This window comes from Molothrus ater, chromosome 1, assembly GCF_012460135.2.
Source record: "Molothrus ater isolate BHLD 08-10-18 breed brown headed cowbird chromosome 1, BPBGC_Mater_1.1, whole genome shotgun sequence".
Classification (NCBI taxonomy): domain Eukaryota; kingdom Metazoa; phylum Chordata; class Aves; order Passeriformes; family Icteridae; genus Molothrus; species Molothrus ater.
The window spans coordinates 21,856,380-21,874,298 of record NC_050478.2 but is presented as its reverse complement, the minus strand read 5'-3'; the positions used below and the strand labels follow the sequence as shown (position 1 = coordinate 21,874,298).

Genomic DNA, 17,919 nt, shown 5'->3' with positions numbered 1-17,919 from the left:
AGCACTGCTCAGCAACAACCAAAACCCTGGTGTGTGATCAGCCCTGCTTCAGTGACAAAGTGCAGCACCATATGGGCTGCAAGGAGCAAAGTTAACTCCATCCCAGCCAGACTCACCATGTTTGTAAACAAAGGCTGTGAATAGGATGCATTATCATCTCTCCTCTGCTGCCTTACTCTCCTCATGTAAAACTCAACTGCCAGATCTGCAACTATAATTAGGCATCTAATGATGCATTACAGGCCCAGCAGGTACTTAAGAAATCCACAGGTGTCTAAATCCCAGTATTGCAATGGATATAGGATGATCTGCTCAAAAGGAAAGAGCTGCATTTCACATTGAGAGAGAAATGTATGCAGGGGAAGGTGCAAAGCCTTGGGGTCACACCATGGAACTGCCTCCTCACCTGTCCCACCATGGCCTAGAGAATGGCCAGACACACAGCCTAGAGAGTGGACATACACACAGCCTAAAGAATGGCCAGACACACAGCCTAGAGAGTGGCCAGACACACAGCCTAGAGAATGGACAGACACACAGCCTAGAGAGTGGCCAGACACACAGCCTAGAGAGTGGCCAGACACACAGCCTAGAGAATGGACAGACACACAGCCTAGAGAGTGGCCAGACACACAGCCTAGAGAATGGCCAGACACACAGCCTGGAGAGTGGCCAGACACACAGCCTAGAGAATGGACATACACACAGCCTAGAGAATGGCCAGACACACAGCCTAGAGAATGGACAGACACACAGCCTAGAGAGTGGCCAGACACACAGCCTAGAGAATGGACATACACACAGCCTAGAGAATGGCCAGACACACAGCCTAGAGAGTGGCCAGACACACAGCCTAGAGAATGGACATACACACAGCCTAGAGAATGGCCAGACACACAGCCTAGAGAGTGGCCAGACACACAGCCTAGAGAGTGGCCAGACACACAGCCTAGAGAATGGACATACACACAGCCTAGAGAATGGCCAGACACACAGCCTAGAGAGTGGCCAGACACACAGCCTAGAGAGTGGCCAGACACACAGCCTGGAGAGTGGACAGACACACAGCCTAGAGAGTGGCCAGACACAGTCTAGAGAATGGACAGACACACAGCCTAGAGAGTGGCCAGACACACAGCCTAGAGAATGGACATACACACAGCCTAGAGAATGGCCAGACACACAGCCTAGAGAGTGGCCAGACACACAGCCTAGAGAGTGGCCAGACACACAGCCTGGAGAATGGACAGACACACAGCCTAGAGAATGGCCAGACACACAGCCTAGAGAGTGGCCAGACACACAGCCTAGAGAATGGACAGACACACAGATCCCTGTGCCACACTTCTAACCCAACCAACCTTTTTCCACCTTGACTTTTAAGAGTAATTACCAGTATTTTTAGTCACTCCTGAAAATAATACTGGCTTCTCAAAGTCTGTCTCTGAACTTCCTTTTGGATCATTCTAGAGCCTGAACAACAATATTTCCCATAACCATCCAGAAATCTTTCCCTGACGTATAGTTACTGAACTGCTTCTAGGTTAACAAGCCTCAGCAAGCAGTTCCCATCACAGATGGCAGCTCAGCTGCTGTGCTGCTTGAACATGGCTGGGACAGACAGGCTAAAGATTGTGTGGCTGCTTTGATGCAGCCTGAAGTCTGAATACAGACAGTCTCTGCAGACCATCACTGTCTTCATCCAGAACCAGCACAGAAACCTCTGTGGCAGGTGCAGGCAGCTTGGAGCACTCCCAGGAGGCTCTAACACCACCAGCAGTGCAGGAGGGAGGAGCAGAAAACATTCCTGTGCCTGCAGCCTGCTGGGAATGGTGGTAGAGTGGGTGCTATGGACCACAGGAAGCCTGTGCAGTGCTTTGAACCACCCAGGGCAAACAGGTCTGTGCAAATTCAGAGTGCTGGCATGTGCCATTGGTGTTAGCACTGTACTCCCATGAAACCACAGTCACTAAGAGCTGAGAGATAGCTTTTCATTAGACAGTACTAAACTCTCAAAATTCTTCTGTTTAAGAAGAAATTTATAGTCTTTTCCCTTCCATTCAACCAAGCATCTATCAGTATAATTCCATACCTAAGTGTATGCTTAAAAGCTACACCATGACATCATCTACAGAGCTTTACATGGAGCAATGACAACATGATAAAGCTCACATAAATAAATTTCTGAATTTTTTAGGAACAAAAAATAATCTAAAAAAGCAAAATGTATTTGGTAGCGCATATTAATTTATCTCCAAGGGAAATTATTTTAGTGATACTTTTCATTCCTCTGATACTTAGTAACTATGGTCATCAGTGTGCTCTTGGGTGTATCCACAGTTCAAGCTACTGAAAATACTTTATGCATTTGTCATTCCCCAGCATCACTCAGAGTAAAAAGGAAAAACAAGCATACTGCTTTATATTTTGATATATATATTGTATATGTCTCATCAACTGCACTCTGTGCTGTAAATGCACTGGCATGGATAAATTACTCCAGTTCTTACCTTGCCACTATTCCTAGGAATACTTTTGTGAATGAAGCAGAAAAAACCCAACCTACAACTTACCAATTTAGCTATAATGAGTGCATCATTCATTAAGTCCAACAGGGGAGTCTCTGTATGAATATTGTAAAAGGAATAGGCAGCTTTGAGGCTTTTATGAACAGGATGATGCATCACTGTTGAAGGTAATGTGTAGAAACTGAGGAAGTCTGTTAAAATACCATTTGAACCCTATAGGAAACCAAAACAAAAAAGTCCATTAATAAGTAATCAGTTGCTGGTTAGGCTGATGTGACAGTTCTACTGAAAGCAAAAAATGCAGCAAGGTTTGAGTACTGTAAGTACTATGGCATAGCAGCTAGTCTTAGCTAAGAGGAAACAAACATTTAGATTTTTCTAGTCTATTACACCACTAACATTCTGACAAACAATTGTCAAAACAGTCGTTTTCTATGGGCAAAGCTAACAAAGCACACTTCCACTGAAAGTATCAAAGTTTTTTCTGACTGAACTCATTTTTAATAAAATATTCTTAAAATATTATGGATATTTTAAAAACCTGATGACATTCACATCAAAGAAAATTTTTCTCATCTTTCTAAAAACAGAGAAAAAATCTACTGTGGTGGTATACAAAGCATATTAATAAAAACTCCCCAGAGTATCTCCAAGAAAATAAGGTAAAGGAGACACACAAATACTTCTTGCTTGTTTGCTTTACTTTTGAATGACTAGTAATCACTAATTAGAGTTTAATGAAGGACCTCAGATGGCTCCTTAAATTAATAGTACTTCTACAGTAAAATGTAAAACAATTGAACCTACCACATGCAAAAAAGCTTTTGTCTTAGAGCAGGTACAGATTCTGTAGTAGAGTAATACTAACTACAAGGAACAGAAAAGTTATTGAGTCACTCACTAAATTCAGTAAGGATGACAAAAATATTAACTCATAAATTATACAGAGTATTTTAAGGTCTTAGATCTGCACTTTACAAAGATGACTTAAAAGTCTGATAGTAGCTTCTCTGGGTCTTAAAAAGATTTTAAGCACTAACAAAGCTACATTTTGTATAGTAAAAAAATAGTTCAAGAGACAGCATAAATCAAGTAAGTGAAGACTGTGCTGTTTAGTTAATGTGGCACTGTTAATGTCACATTCATGTTAATCCTAGTGCTTGTGAACTCTCCTGTAGGCTTCAATTCACAAAGCAAGCCAAAAACCAACTCAGGGAGCAGGGCAGAGGGCAGGGAGAAGAGGGAGTGGACAAAGAAGGTAGGACTATAAATTGGACCATGGAAAAGTCCAGTGAGCACTAGACTCACTACAAAGCAGAAAGCTAAATTTGGATAATAAAAACTGATGAGCAGGACCACTCATCTCCAGCAGCTCTAGGTTCCCTAATTCAGCTGAGGCTCCTGCACAAATTCAGTTTACCATGTGGGAACACTGAGCTTCACAACCTAGGGCTTTTCTGAGAAGAATGTTTAGGGATCTTAGTCCTGATCATTTGAAAATAACATTATCACTTTAAGCAAAGTAATACACTGTCTAAATATGCTGTATACAACTGATTTTATATGGACTCAAAGAGAAGGGTGTATCTTTCCACTAGCTTTACTGTACCTATTCCAAACATGTCTGGGAAATTTACAATTCACATGCACTCCTATTCCTGCACTCCTTATTTTGAGAGAAGCATTATGACCAACTCTCTGGAGGGTGGGGGTGCTAGATGTGTATGTATGTATCTATATATATATATATATTCATATATACACTAATTCATACGCATTTGTACACACATTCTTTTACTGGAAAAAAACCACACTTTACCAGTGTGTAAAAAAAAAAGCAAACCATCAAAAAAACATAATTCCCCCAGCAGGTGCCTCTAAAATTAGTTTTTTTTAAACAGAATTTTGTAATGGTGTATGGCAGAAACATGTACACCTGGGAGAATGATAGCCAATCCAAACCAAATCCTTATCTCAGTCATGGCATACTTTTTCCTTTTTTCTAGAAAAGGAGGTTTGAAGACCACTGCTTAGTATCATGTCATACCCCTGCAAAAAAGAATCAGGAAATGCAGGTGGAAAAGTTGATCTCAAAATATGCAGGGTTCTTGTCAAGATAGTGATGTTTTGATATTTCAGAATTCTTCTTTAAGATATTCTATTATAAGAGCACTGCAGTTTATCACAGGCAAACATTTTCTTATTAAGAGAATGTAATACAAAGAACAAAGCTTGTAGTTGTGGTATCAAATTCTACCTATAACACACATATTTCATACTGCCTGCACTTCAAAAACTTGATGCTGATATGAGCTACTGTCTGGCACTCTGGGTGCAGAGTGCTCTGAACTACTGAGGGACACTCACATTAATATATGTTAGTGCATATTTTACCTCTACCACGTAAGTGTCAATAATATGATCCCGAGGCAGGAACCAGTGGGCTACCTCTTCTTCATCCATCACAGGAGCAAGATTAAACTGTTTCAAGTAAGTATTGATTAATTCTTGTACTGCTTTAGTATCTTTTTGTTCCATTGGTCTCAAACCTGAAGTCTTTGTGGCCTTAGTGAAAAAAAGAAAAATAAATGTTAGGATGTTAAAAGGAAAACTGCACACACAGCAAAGGCTGAAAGTAGGTTGCAGAGTCACTCCACTTGCTATAATGCATTCATTATTAGCCTACTTTATCCCAGCCACCTAATTCATTATGCTATTTTACACACAGCTTTCAATCAGAATTCCCTCTCTTCTAATTATTGGGACAGTCTGGGGCACTTCAATCTTTTAATTTCATTATTGAAACAGCTTCATTTCTCCAGAGAAAGACATACCATCACCAACTGCCTACACTTTGTGCAGTTTGTATTTTTATATTTTTTTTTAGGTTAATCTATTTCTTATCTTCTTCTAAACTACATGGGGCCCAGACACTGAAACAAAACAAAGAAACTTACATATCAGAAGTTATCTCAAGACAAGACCACATGCAATTCAAGCTTTTGGAAATTACAGTTAAAATCAATGTCAGCTGATTAAGTTTAATTATAAATTATTTAACAAAAGAGATTCTACCTATTTTTAGCACTTGTAAACTTCCTTGCTAACAACCTCCTACAAAGGCACAACTGCTATTCTGGTAACAAGAAAGCTTCTCATAACTTACAGCTGTCTGAAATTATATTTTAACAAATATTTTTCTAACTTTAAACATCAAAAAAGGAAAGAATTACTTTCTAGTATTATGCAATTATTGTTTAAACAAGCAAAAGTGATTAAAGTTTTCCTCCCATCTTTTGCCAGCCTTCCTGGATAATTCCTTTTGGGGAGGCTAATGCTTGCTCTCTTCAGTGCTCATTTATCCTGCCTCCTCTGTCTGAGCTACATACTTGGGCACGTACCACATTAATCACAGCAAAGTAAAAGGCAAGAGCAGCCAGGTAGAGACTTGATTACTGGAAGCCTGCAATGAGTGTAGCTGATTATGCTTTGCCCAAAAGGCATTATTCTGGGGGAGATGTTTATTCCTGCACTCTGGGAGTCAGCAGCCAGATGAGAAATCAAGGCACATTTTGCCACAGCTCTGGCCTATGTATTACATTTCAGTCCTCCTGCTTTTCTAGGCAGCCTGGGACTATATTTTGACTCCACGACAGCACATCAGCTGTATTTTTAAATGCTCTCATTCCAGAAGGGTGTACACTTGACACATACAGGAAGGATGGAGGAAAAGCAGCTGAGGTGGAAGATCTTTTTCCCCCCAGTAATGCTCAGAATCACCACCAGTAAGTGACTGTTTGCAATCCCAGAGGTGAGGGGAAGTGTACAGAACTGTGCTAAAATTTGTTTCTCTGGGCACGTAATCATCCATCAGGATCTCAGCATCAGGATCTCAGCTGGTCAGGAAAAGACAACAGAGACAAACATACTCCTGTCCTGACTCTAAATACTGACAAATTTTACTTCTTCCAGAAAAGTCCTTGCTCAAGAGATCAAATACTTAGGAAAAAAACACTTTTTTTTTTTTTTGTATCTATAGGTACATGCACAGCCTTTAGGGAGGGTGATATTTATTAATTACAGTATTTATTACACCTGAAAACATTTTAATTCAGGCTGTTCAAGTGATTAGGAATGATTAATTCTCTTAAAGGGAGATGAGCTCCTAGTGGCAATGATATTCCAAGGACATTAAGAAAAGAGGTTAAAATGCAAGAAACAGTGTTTGGTGCTGAAGGACAGGATAGCACAGACTGAATGGACAAATTTGTTTGACAGTAGTGTTTATAACTGCCTGAAACTGAGGAGAAAAACCCTCAACAGCACTTAATCCCTTTCTCAGGAAAAAAAAAAGCCTCCAAATAAGCCCAAAACACAAGACCTAAAGAGAAAACATCAGAACAAACATTAAATCTTTATATTCCACTGAGAAGCTCCCAATCCAAACTAAAAATAACAAATTCTGAGGTGTATGAACTCCTACATCACTTAGTTTTAAAAGCTGATTTTGAGAACACCTATCTTCTGTTTGCACCTCTATGTACAGTGTATGTTTGCCTTAGCTATATTTTATAGATGAGATAATGATATATTACTTACTTTCCAAAATTCACTTCTCTGTCAAAACTTGGTTTTATGATAAAGGAAAATGATCAGGATACAACTGCTATTTCTAATGATTCTCTGTAGTTACACCTTTGGAGCTATGAGTAAGATCCTTATGTTTTAATCACTTCCTCAGTTGTTTCCATAAGCAATGTTACTAGAGCTGCCACCAAAACCTACACTTGAAATTGTAAATTACACTCCTCAGCCTGTTAAAAATGCCTTCAAGATTTGATGGAAGCTATATTTAGCTGCCCAAGATTAAAACCCAATTAATTTGGTTCTGAGTGCTGCCCTGCACACAAGGGAGAAGCTGCGGGTGCAGCACAGGTGGCGCCAGGCGGAGCAGGAAACGAGGCTCTCCCATAGCAGCGGGAGCACGGATCAAGGCATGGCACGTGCTTTATTCCAAGGGCTGCCCAGCCTCCTGCTCAGATCTCTGAGCAAGTCAAATATAGCAACAGACACAATTCTCCAAAATCAGATCAATCAGTATAAGTACTGTGAGTGAGGAAAAAAGGTGTTGTTTTTAACTAAAAGAGAGGGTTTGTTTAAGTAAAGAGAGGTTTATTGATAAGGTACAGGTAAGGGATACTCTGCAATCTCTTCAAAAAAGGTGGCTTTTACAAGCAAATAAATTGTTTTCAGCCATACAGCTCAGACTAAATTCTACAGGCTATTAATTACAGCAATGAGATTTTTAACAGTACATAGCATTCACAGTGACTTGTCCTGTCATGGAAATGCACCCTAAGGCTTTTTGCAAGTTTAACTATTAGCTGAAAACGTAAGGAAAAAAAAACATTTACTAACCTAGCTATGCCAGAATGCTTGCTTTTTACTAGACCATGCAAACTAACAGTGCACAGCATTCTGAAGTGGCTTTTACTGAGCCTGCTCAATGCAAAACACTCTCTGACAGTACAGAAAAAAATGTGAATTAGAGTGGAATCAACAATACACTTGTATCAGCCAAGTTGCTGATGGACTTCTCTGAGAATGTTAAGACATGAACTGCTGATTTTCTGTTCCAGTAATCTCTTATCAGATTAAACATACCAAGAATAGTCTTATGCATCTTCAACTCAATCCCACATGTTTGTGAAGTCAAGCTTTCTGGTTTTTTTTTTTTCCTTTGTTTAAGGATTTTAGGTTAAAATTTGTATTTTCTCCATAGAGATCCAGATTTCCAGCAATAGTCTCTTCTGTTTACTATAGCCCTTAAGGTCCTTTTCATCAATCAGAGATTATTTTTTTAATGTCCTGCATGCACTGCCTTTACACAGAAAAGCCTGTGCTGTCAGAGACAGATGGAAGGTTATTTTGGGCCTCACAATAACTGTGGGGATTCTCTAGAAGTCATACTGCTTACATCAGGAAGTCTGTAGAGCTTCATTGTTCTTTGTAGAGTCATGTTTCTACTCAAATGTGAAAATTTCACCTCCACCAATTTTCTGGGATTTAATGATCGATGCCAATACCTGGAAATACAACCAAATCACAAATTTAAATAGTATTTAAAGTGTCAGTGTCACTTGCATCCATTGCCCTGCTTTCTTGCTTCCTCCTTTTCAACGCTCCGAATTTCCAAATTTGTTTCTAAGCAAGCCTGTACTATATCTATAAGAAGGCTGATTAACAAAAAAAAAAAAAAACAAAAAACAAAAAACAAAAAAAAAAAAAAAATTAAGGAAAAGCTATATCCACATCATAGGTTTTAAAACAAGCCTGCTATCACAGTATTTTCAATCTAAGCAAATGCTTTTTGATACAGAATGAATAAGCACAGGGCTAAACATTTTAGCATTTGTCACAGCCCTGAAAAACTCTCCATGCATACATAGCAACATTTATTTTCTTGTGCACACAGGGCCCTCTGCTCATGTCTGAGCATTTTTTTGAAGGAGCTCCCCCTTTCCTGGGAGGTCACTGTGCAACAGAGCATCTCTGGTTATTCTAACACAGCAAAGCTTTTGATTTCCCACCCTCATCATTCCTTACAGAAACGTACAGGATCTTTGGTGTTGATAGGTACAAAACAATTTCAAATCAAAAGATACTCTGTCCTCCAGAAGTCTAAACAGCTGGACTAAAAGTGGAGGAACTGAACTTTTCCAAGTCGAAATAAAATCCGTTCCAAGCAAATGAAATTATATTTGACTGTAACTCTTCCCACATGGTAGTGTTCCTGTATTTATCAAGTGCCAATAAAGTCCTCCTTTGTCCAGGAAAGATGAAAGTATTTCAAAAAAGCAAATCATACAATTACCAGAAATGCTCTGCCATCTCTGGCAAGCAACCAGGTTAACAGGGAAGTGTCCCAGTAAAGACACAGACCACTTGAAAAACACAGGTATACAATGTTGTCATTGCTAGCAGGGCTGCCACCAGAAAGTCAACAGAAACATCTGTTAGTCTATTTAAAGTATGCTAAACAAACCACAAATTAAATTTTAGTCTGAGAAGCTGTTTTATCCGGGGCACTGGGAGGGAAGGGGGGATAAAAAACCCCAACACCAAAAAAAAACCAACAGTGACAAACACTCAGGCCTTCAGGTTAGTCAAGGCCACAACACTTAATAGCTTTGAATTTTATGCTTTTATGGTTTTAGACAATTACGTTAAATTTTCCTAAAGTTACTGTTATAGGAGCCAATAATATTAAGAACATCACCTAGGTTACCTGCAAGTGGCCACAGGTTTGGGAAGTACCACCCCAGCAGTGTAAACAGCCTGAAAAATTCCTTCCAAGTTTACTCTTCTGGTTATTTCTCTAATCAATACAGGTGCCACCCGTTTAGACCTCAGTTTCTTATGGACACACAGAAAATTGATTTCTACCATTTTCTTCACACTAAAAAGACATTAAGTAATGGAAAAGTTAAAGTGAGTTACACACTGCATGTTTTCATTTTTATAATTACAATTTTCCATACCATGACAGAAGAATTTGAAGTTAAATAAACTTGTCTGTGACAAAGTACATCTGCAACGAACACTAATCTGTGCCTATGTGACTGCAGTGACAAACTGCAATATGCAACCTATCTCTAAGAGGTTTGCAATACTCCTTTACCAGAGCTCTATCAAGACTTAACTGATTGCTTTACTTTAAGATGCAGTATAGCACCCAAGCAATGCTATGTGGAGTCACAATGCTTTATGGTTGTCAGTGTACGAAGACTTGGCCAAGAAGCCCAGCTGATCAACTAGAAATGCTTTTCAGCAGGGTCAGAAAACTGTATGGCATTATCTGTATCATCCATCACTAAGAAAAGTCCTTAAATAAACATTGGTGCTCTTCACCTTGTTCTCTCTTTTTAAGTTCTCTATAGCAATGGATACCAGTTCAAGGTTTGTTTTGTAGCATTATTCTTTAACAAATACAAAAGTACTGGTGCATTTTACCTGTCATAAATACGAATATTTGCAGGGATGGCACTTATGAATCCTACCAGCTTTTTGTTTGAAGACACTCTAACCCCACAGTGCCACTGCGGTAACCAGCCCGGAGGACGCAATGCCCTAGAATTGATGACAGAAATAATTACAAATTACTGCCTAAGAAGATGTAATAAAAACACCCTTCACTGCACTCCAGCCAGAACAAAATGTGGAACTTGCTACTCACCACAGAAGAAATTCAGGTGAATAATCAAACCTAAACATATTATCATCATCTTCTACGTAATTCTCATTTAATAGTGTGTATAACTCCTTCAGCTGAAAACATACACAAAAAAATCCAAAGACTTATCCACATATGAATCAGAAAAAACTTGAATTATTTTAGATACATATAAAAACTGTTCTACTTACAACTTCAGCATTGCTAAGATCCAATGTGTCCCACATAAAACCTTGTGGCAAAGAATATGGCTCTAGGCGGACGTTGTCCTTATCTGGTTCAATTGCACCATGTGAAGTTATGACTTCATCTTTTGAGGAAGGAGGAGGGAAAAAAAAAACAAACCAAAAAACTGTTACATTGCTAGCTTTCCTGATAGTTCTGTAACTACATTTAATTCACATCATGTATTTCCTCATAATTATGTAAATGGAACAAGAAGCTTTTTAAAAATGCTGAAAAAATTAGTATTATTAGTTTACACTACTTCTCATTCTCATAGACCACATTCAGACTAATGACTGTCTCATCATAATATTTAGAGAAACGCACACAACCACTCCATCTCAACTGATACCCTGCATTTCATAACACAAGAGACAATAACTTATCAGCACAGCATTTAGCCAGCCATGAGCTCCACAGCCTCATGATGAGAACATGTACTCACAGCTAGCAAGCTATGGCTCAGATCCTGTTTACTGCTGACTTGAACAGACCTGAACTCAACAGGATTACTCAGGAGCAGTGACATAGCAAAGTGAGGGCATTGCAGAGATACTGCTGGTATGTGAAATGTATTCCTAAAATCCTACTTGAAGGCATGCTTTCTTCTCCTCCCTTACTTTACAGCACCAGTCTTCAGCTAATAAACTGCAGCTGTTCCTCTTCTAAGGATCAGCACCTCCTAAATCAGAGAAATTGGAAAAGACCTGTAAGATCAGTCCAATCACTGACCTTACACTGCCAAGCCCACCACTAAACCATGTTCCTAGCCATCATATTTACATATCTTTTAATACCTCCAGGATGGGGACCCTACTACTTCCCGAGGGAGCCTCTTCCAATTCTCAGCCATCCTTCAGTGAACAGATTTTTCCTAACATCCCATCTAAATCTCCTCTGGCACAGCTCCCCTTGAGGTAGTTTCTCCTTGTCCTAGCACTCGTTAGCTGTGAGAATAGGCTGACCCCCAGATGGCCACAACCTTATTTCAGGTAGCTGTAGAGTGATAAGGCCTCCCCTGAGCCTCCTTTTCTCCAGGCTAAACAACCCCAGCTCCTTCAGCCATTCCTCATCAGACTTGTGTTCCAGACCCTTCACCAGGTTTGTAGTCCCCCCCTGGACTCAGTCCAGCACCTCATTGTCTTTCTTGTAGCATTGTCCTTTAAGTCAGATTACGCTGTCAGGCTTTGGACCTCCTGATTTTCTCCCTGCATAACCTCAGCATCCTTGCAGTCCCTTTGGTAGTGCATCTCTCCATCCATCCTTGGGCCTGCTCTATGATCTCAGGTGTTCCCAGTAAGCCTTGACCAAACCAGCTGGGCAGTGAAATGTCCCTTGACTGTTAACAGGAGCTCCTGCACAGTAAAGGTGGGAGTGACACTGACTATATCACGATCATCATTTGCCTGAACAAGGTGGGGAACAAGGGATAATCAGTTATTTCCTAATAATCAGCTATTCCCTGACAGCCTTGAAACACCATTTACCTGAACTGTAGCCCAAGTGAAATGGTACCATTGTTACTGGATGGGATTTTTTGGCTTTTTGTTTTCAAAAAGCAGTTACCAACGTGGGTTACCACCACGAGGGAAACTTACTGATGATTAAAGCCAATTATTTGGCAATCCTATGAAGAGTGGTCTTAAGTGAGGCCCTTTACAGTGCCCTGGACCACAGTGGGCTGCACCAGCTCCTCCCTCTGAGAGGGGTGTCTTTTATGCTCTGAAGACTTGCTGAGCACGAGGCCTACACTGACACCCTCCACTCCTCAAAGCTCAACCCCTGCCTGCTGAGAAATGCAAGGGACTCAATGTATGTCACTGGGCTCAAGGGGAATTTTTAACAGGCACCTTTGAACACAGTAGCACGTAAACAACTCTGTGCCTGTGTGCAATGTGAGTTGCGTATAGTAGGAATGCTGTTATCTAGAATCTAGATTTAAGAATCTATAATTAAGTCACTTTTATAATTGTAGTAAATCCTATGTACGTTGAAGTCCTGATGAGAACAATGGCTAGTGATTGTGAGACTTCTGCCAGATGTTTAAAGAATATTTCATTTGCCTCTTAATCCTGGCTGGGAGGTCTAGAACTGACTCACAACATGGTATCTGCCCTGTTGGCCTTCCCTCTGATTCTTACCTGTACACACTCAACCTCATTGTCAGCCATCATCAAACTAGACAGTCAATTTTCCTTTGAGTATGAATTTTCCCATATGATGCACAATCCTGACTAATATTTATGGCCTGCCATTCAGTTTTGAAGGTCATAATTATTAGCATTTTTAAGCAAACTCTGAAAAGTACCAACAGCCCAAATATTACTGTCACTAAATGGCAGGTTTGGCATAACTAAAGGACCTATTGCTAATATTTTTAACTTGAAGCCCAAAGGACTCTGAAGTGAGTTTAATGCAAAGATCTCTACAACATTTTCTTGAATTGTTAAATTATTTTTTCCACCTAAACACATAAAGCATATCAACTAGTGATGACTTCCCAATCTGTTAATTCAGCATATAAAGAAAAGTCTAAAAAATCTGTAGGATTAAGAAGAAATTCATGGAGACTGTTGGACAAAACCTCACTGACCAAATTCAATGAAGCATATATCTACTGAACACCACTAACAAATCATTTTCTGAGCCACTGTATAGGCCATTTTAGACTGGCAATTGACAGACTCTCCCCTCTAAGTGCTGTAAGATACATTGCTTAGCCTGAACTGAACTCCTGGCACTACTGCACAGACACTGAACTAGCTCTGGAAAACCTTGATTATGGCTAGAGCTTTTTTTGATTTACCCTTTAACTTATTTTGGCTAGGGTCTTTCTCCACTTAGGCTGGATTGCTGGTGATGATTACTACCATTACTTTATGCAGGTATTTGGATAGAGTTTGTACAGAGAAAAGCCATGGCAGGTCAATTCAATTCAATTCAATCCAATCCAGAGGAAAATACTGTATCCAGGGACTCTACTCAGGACTTCTCTATGCAAGAAAAGTCAGGAAGAAATGAGATTGCTGCAGGTTAAGCTATAGCCATGGATTAATGTGAAAAGCTGCCTGTGGAGGAGAGTGAGCAGAGTGCTCCTGTGCTTCAGACTCTACCTTATTTCTGCTTATTCTATACCAGCCTCCAGTGCAATGGAGAGAAACCTGCAGGACAGAGCAGCACCAGCTACTGGTTTTACCTGTAGGGACCCCAAGGTATGTTCACACTGAAAAGCTGTAATTGCTTCTCTTGAAGATAATGAAAGCAGAAAAAGAAGGTTCAGAAAGCAACACAGAAAACACAAGACAGTCAGCAACTACTTCCTCCAACAATGAGAAGATTTACCAACTGCGTTATCAGAGATCAGATCAATATAAAAATAATTTGTCAAATTCATTATAAATTTAAAGACAAGGAGAGATCACCTCATCATCTCACTTGGAATCAAGAACAGAGAACAGAATCTGAGAAAGCTTATCTTCAAGGTAGTGTACATTGTGGAGGAGAACATGAACACACAGCAGAGAAAGAGTTTGTGTATCAGACAAGCACCACTGTCTACTTAAAGCTGTATGAAAACAGTGCAACCTATGGCAGGAGAGTCATTACTTCTATGATAGCAAATCCATTTATTGAAAAAAAAGTAGGGAAATCCAAATAAATAAATAAAACAAATACTACTAATAAAAAATTTAATGTTTACTCTTTGTCACCACTTAAGAGTTCTTACTTCTCCTAAAGTGAAAAAGAGTTCTATGTTCTATTGTTCAATATTTCAGACCTAAAATACACAAAAGAATGCTATTTCAATAGTGTTTCCCATTTTTACAGAGGACATCAGAATGAGACTTATTAACACTGTATCTTCATATTATCTGTAGGGAAGACAACCACTTCCCTGGAAAACATCAAGAACTCCACATAAACTAAATATCAAGAATTGCACATAAGCACACACAAAAGACGAAGGATCCCTACCACACAGAGTCCAACTTCATACCCCTTTTAGAGAACATGTCACAGAGCTAGCACAACATTTCTTTAATGATCATAAGACAACTCTTTCACACAGATCCAGTTAAACTTACTAAGTTTGGGTACAGGTTGTGTATCCCAAAACTGGTATTTACGTTTGGCAGCCTCATCAATATTCTTTGCTGGGCCTTGGCATGCAGAGAGCAGCTCCATTGCTCTCTGGATGTCTTGAAGCTTCTGCATTGGAATGGCTGGGTTCTGCACAAATAGACAAACAGAACAAGAAGCTTATTGAGTACATTTACTTCATGAATAGCTGTACAAACATGTTAATTTCTTTTACTGTTACCTATTCTCACAGGCACTCTTCTCATCATAGTTAGTTTAGGTACAATGTTTGTAGACAGGAGGGTGGAAAAAAGTTAGGTGGGCAACAGGTAAACAAAACAGTTGTCAGCAGTACTTGCATTTAACCAAGAAACATCAACATTTTTAACACAAATACAGCAGCATTAAGACAGGATACTGTATCACAATAAAAAATGCCTCTTATAGTCCCTGTTCCCCTGGTAAAACACAATAAAATACCAAAAAAGGGTCAGTTTAGGTATTTAACAATAAAGGTACCATTGGTACACATGGAGTTTTTTGATCACTCTGAGTAAATGTAACAGGAATAAGAATTTTTCCTGCAAAGGACAGTACAGCGGAATAATGGTAACAGGCCTCTAAATCTAAAGGGATTTTTCCCTCTCTCTTTTTAAATCTCTTTGTTTTGTTATCTTCCTAGTGGTAAGTCCTGTTCTGAGGCATACCAACAGCATGCTTGTGCTCAGGTTTCCCCAGACTGCAGTGCAATAATGCATCTGAAAGAAGTCTCAAATGTACTGGAAAATTGTAAGCAATTCTGCACTGAGATTTCAAGCCAGACTGTTCGGTTTTGGTTTTGTTTTTTTTTTTTTTTTTAACTGAATGGCAAAGGACTACTATTTCCATATTTCACTTTCTTTCTAGGATTCATACATTGAAAAACCACCATAAAATAAATGTAATAATGAAGGTAAAGCTTAATTTGGGTGATCAGCCTCTGGTATCCTCAATCACAAAAAGAGCAAAACTTTGTGCCTGGAGCTCAAGCAGCCCATCATTTACTATTTATAATAAACACTTTTATTCTCTAAATTAATGAAACAAAATGCCTAATGTTTAAGTATTGCAAATTTCACCTTAAACACCTGTCAGCTGAGTAATTATGTGAATTAAACATGTGAATTAACATGTTTATACACTTTAGAACAACACTGTTCCAGCCTAAAAAGCCTACCTTTTTTCTAGATTAGATAACAGAGGCATAAGTTACTAATGCCACTAGATAAATTCTGAAATCTCATCAGTACATCATGAAATCATACATAAATGCTGACACATGGTAATTTATTCTGTATATTTATTTAAAGTCTATAATATCTCTTCTACATTAAAAAAGCAGAAAATCTAAAAAAAAAAGTTCCTAAGAAAGATCTTGCTAACATAGCAATAAGTAAGAAATTAATGTTCAGGTACTAAATAGACCATGGGTAGGGATATCAGGAGGAATTCCTTTCACTTCAAAACACTCAGAGATTGGCCTGACTAAGAAGTTTACTTTTAACACTTTTTGTTTTCCTTCAATAGAAAGCAAGGAAAACCTACACAGAACTTCACATTTTAATAGAAAAACAAAAACCAGCTCTTTTGTTTAATTTCAGTTTAGGGCAAATATCTCTTCACAGCACAAGACAGCCCTGTTGTACAACAGGGCTGAGGTAGGAAATGGTGGTTTTGCCTCAGTTTTGTTGATGACCTCAGGCCTTGGATGTCCCTGTGCACTGCAGCAGTCTGAGAGAAAGCTGGGGACTGTTGAGCAAACTAATCATGCATAGGTCCCTGAAAACAGACCAAATGCATGTAAGGATGCTAAGGGAGCTGGCTGATGTTAGTGCAACTAACATCTATTAAGTTTAAAATAGGAATTGGTGGAAGTTTCCTATAAATGGATAAAGGGGAATGTCATACCCATTTCCAAGAATGCAAGGGGGAGGACTCAGGGGTCAACACTGTTTAATGATCTGGACTTGACAAAGAGTACTTTCTCTGCAAGTGCACAGATGATACCTAGAAGAAGAATTTCTAGAAATGTTGATATGCTGAACCACAGAGCAGCTATTCAAAGCTACTGACAAGCTGGAAAAAGAAACTTAATCAAGTTTGACAAAGGCAAATACAAAGTCCTCCAGCTGGGATAGAAAAAACCCATGCAAAGGCAGAGGCCAGCATGGACTGGCTAAGAAGCAGCTTGCAGAAAAGAATTTGGAGGTTCAGGTGAGCAGAGACTGGACATGAGCCAGCAGATTGCTGGCCAGCAAAGGACAGCTGCATACTAGGTAGTACCAGCAAGATTGGCCAGGAAGTCTTCCCCTTCATCGGGCATCCCTGAGGTCACATCTTACAGTCTGGGGTTCTCCATTACAAGGAGAAGGAGAACATTGACAGACTGTTACGAGTTCTCTGGAGGGCACCAAGATAAATGGGGGCTGAGGCACATCACACGCAAGGAGAAGAGGATGAGAGACCTTGGTTTGTACAGCCTTAAAAATAGAAAGTTGAGGGAGTAGGAGAAATCTTATTACTGCCTAATGGGAGGGTATAAAGAAAGCTGAGCCAAATCTTTTCAGAGGAACAGAGTGATAGGACAAGAAACAAAGGAGACAAATTGCAAACCAGCAAAATCCATTTAGATATAAGGAATAACTTTTTTTTTTTTTAACTGAAAACTGTAGTCAAACACTGGAATAAGTTACCTACAAAGATTGTGGAGTCTCCATCCTTGGACACCAAGCAACCTGATCTAGGCCTGAGCAACCTGATCTAGCTGGACTTGCTCTAAGCAGCAGGTTGGTCAAATTTCCTTCAGATGTCCCT

The 17,919-nt window shown here is 39.4% G+C and overlaps 1 protein-coding gene across 1 annotated transcript in view; it reads right to left on the bottom strand.

The window, feature by feature from the left end:
* The window catches only part of NMT2 (N-myristoyltransferase 2), a 35,858-nt gene that overhangs the window by 6,890 nt on the left and 11,049 nt on the right, over positions 1-17,919 (bottom strand). Inside the window, exons 3-10 of the mRNA XM_036399706.2 lie at positions 15,072-15,216; positions 10,953-11,071; positions 10,765-10,856; positions 10,542-10,658; positions 9,817-9,987; positions 8,506-8,614; positions 4,923-5,093; positions 2,574-2,741 (exon numbers count right to left, since the gene is read on the bottom strand). Of these exons, the coding sequence (XP_036255599.1) occupies positions 2,574-2,741; positions 4,923-5,093; positions 8,506-8,614; positions 9,817-9,987; positions 10,542-10,658; positions 10,765-10,856; positions 10,953-11,071; positions 15,072-15,216 (1,092 nt within the window). The remainder of the gene's footprint in view (positions 1-2,573; positions 2,742-4,922; positions 5,094-8,505; positions 8,615-9,816; positions 9,988-10,541; positions 10,659-10,764; positions 10,857-10,952; positions 11,072-15,071; positions 15,217-17,919) is intronic.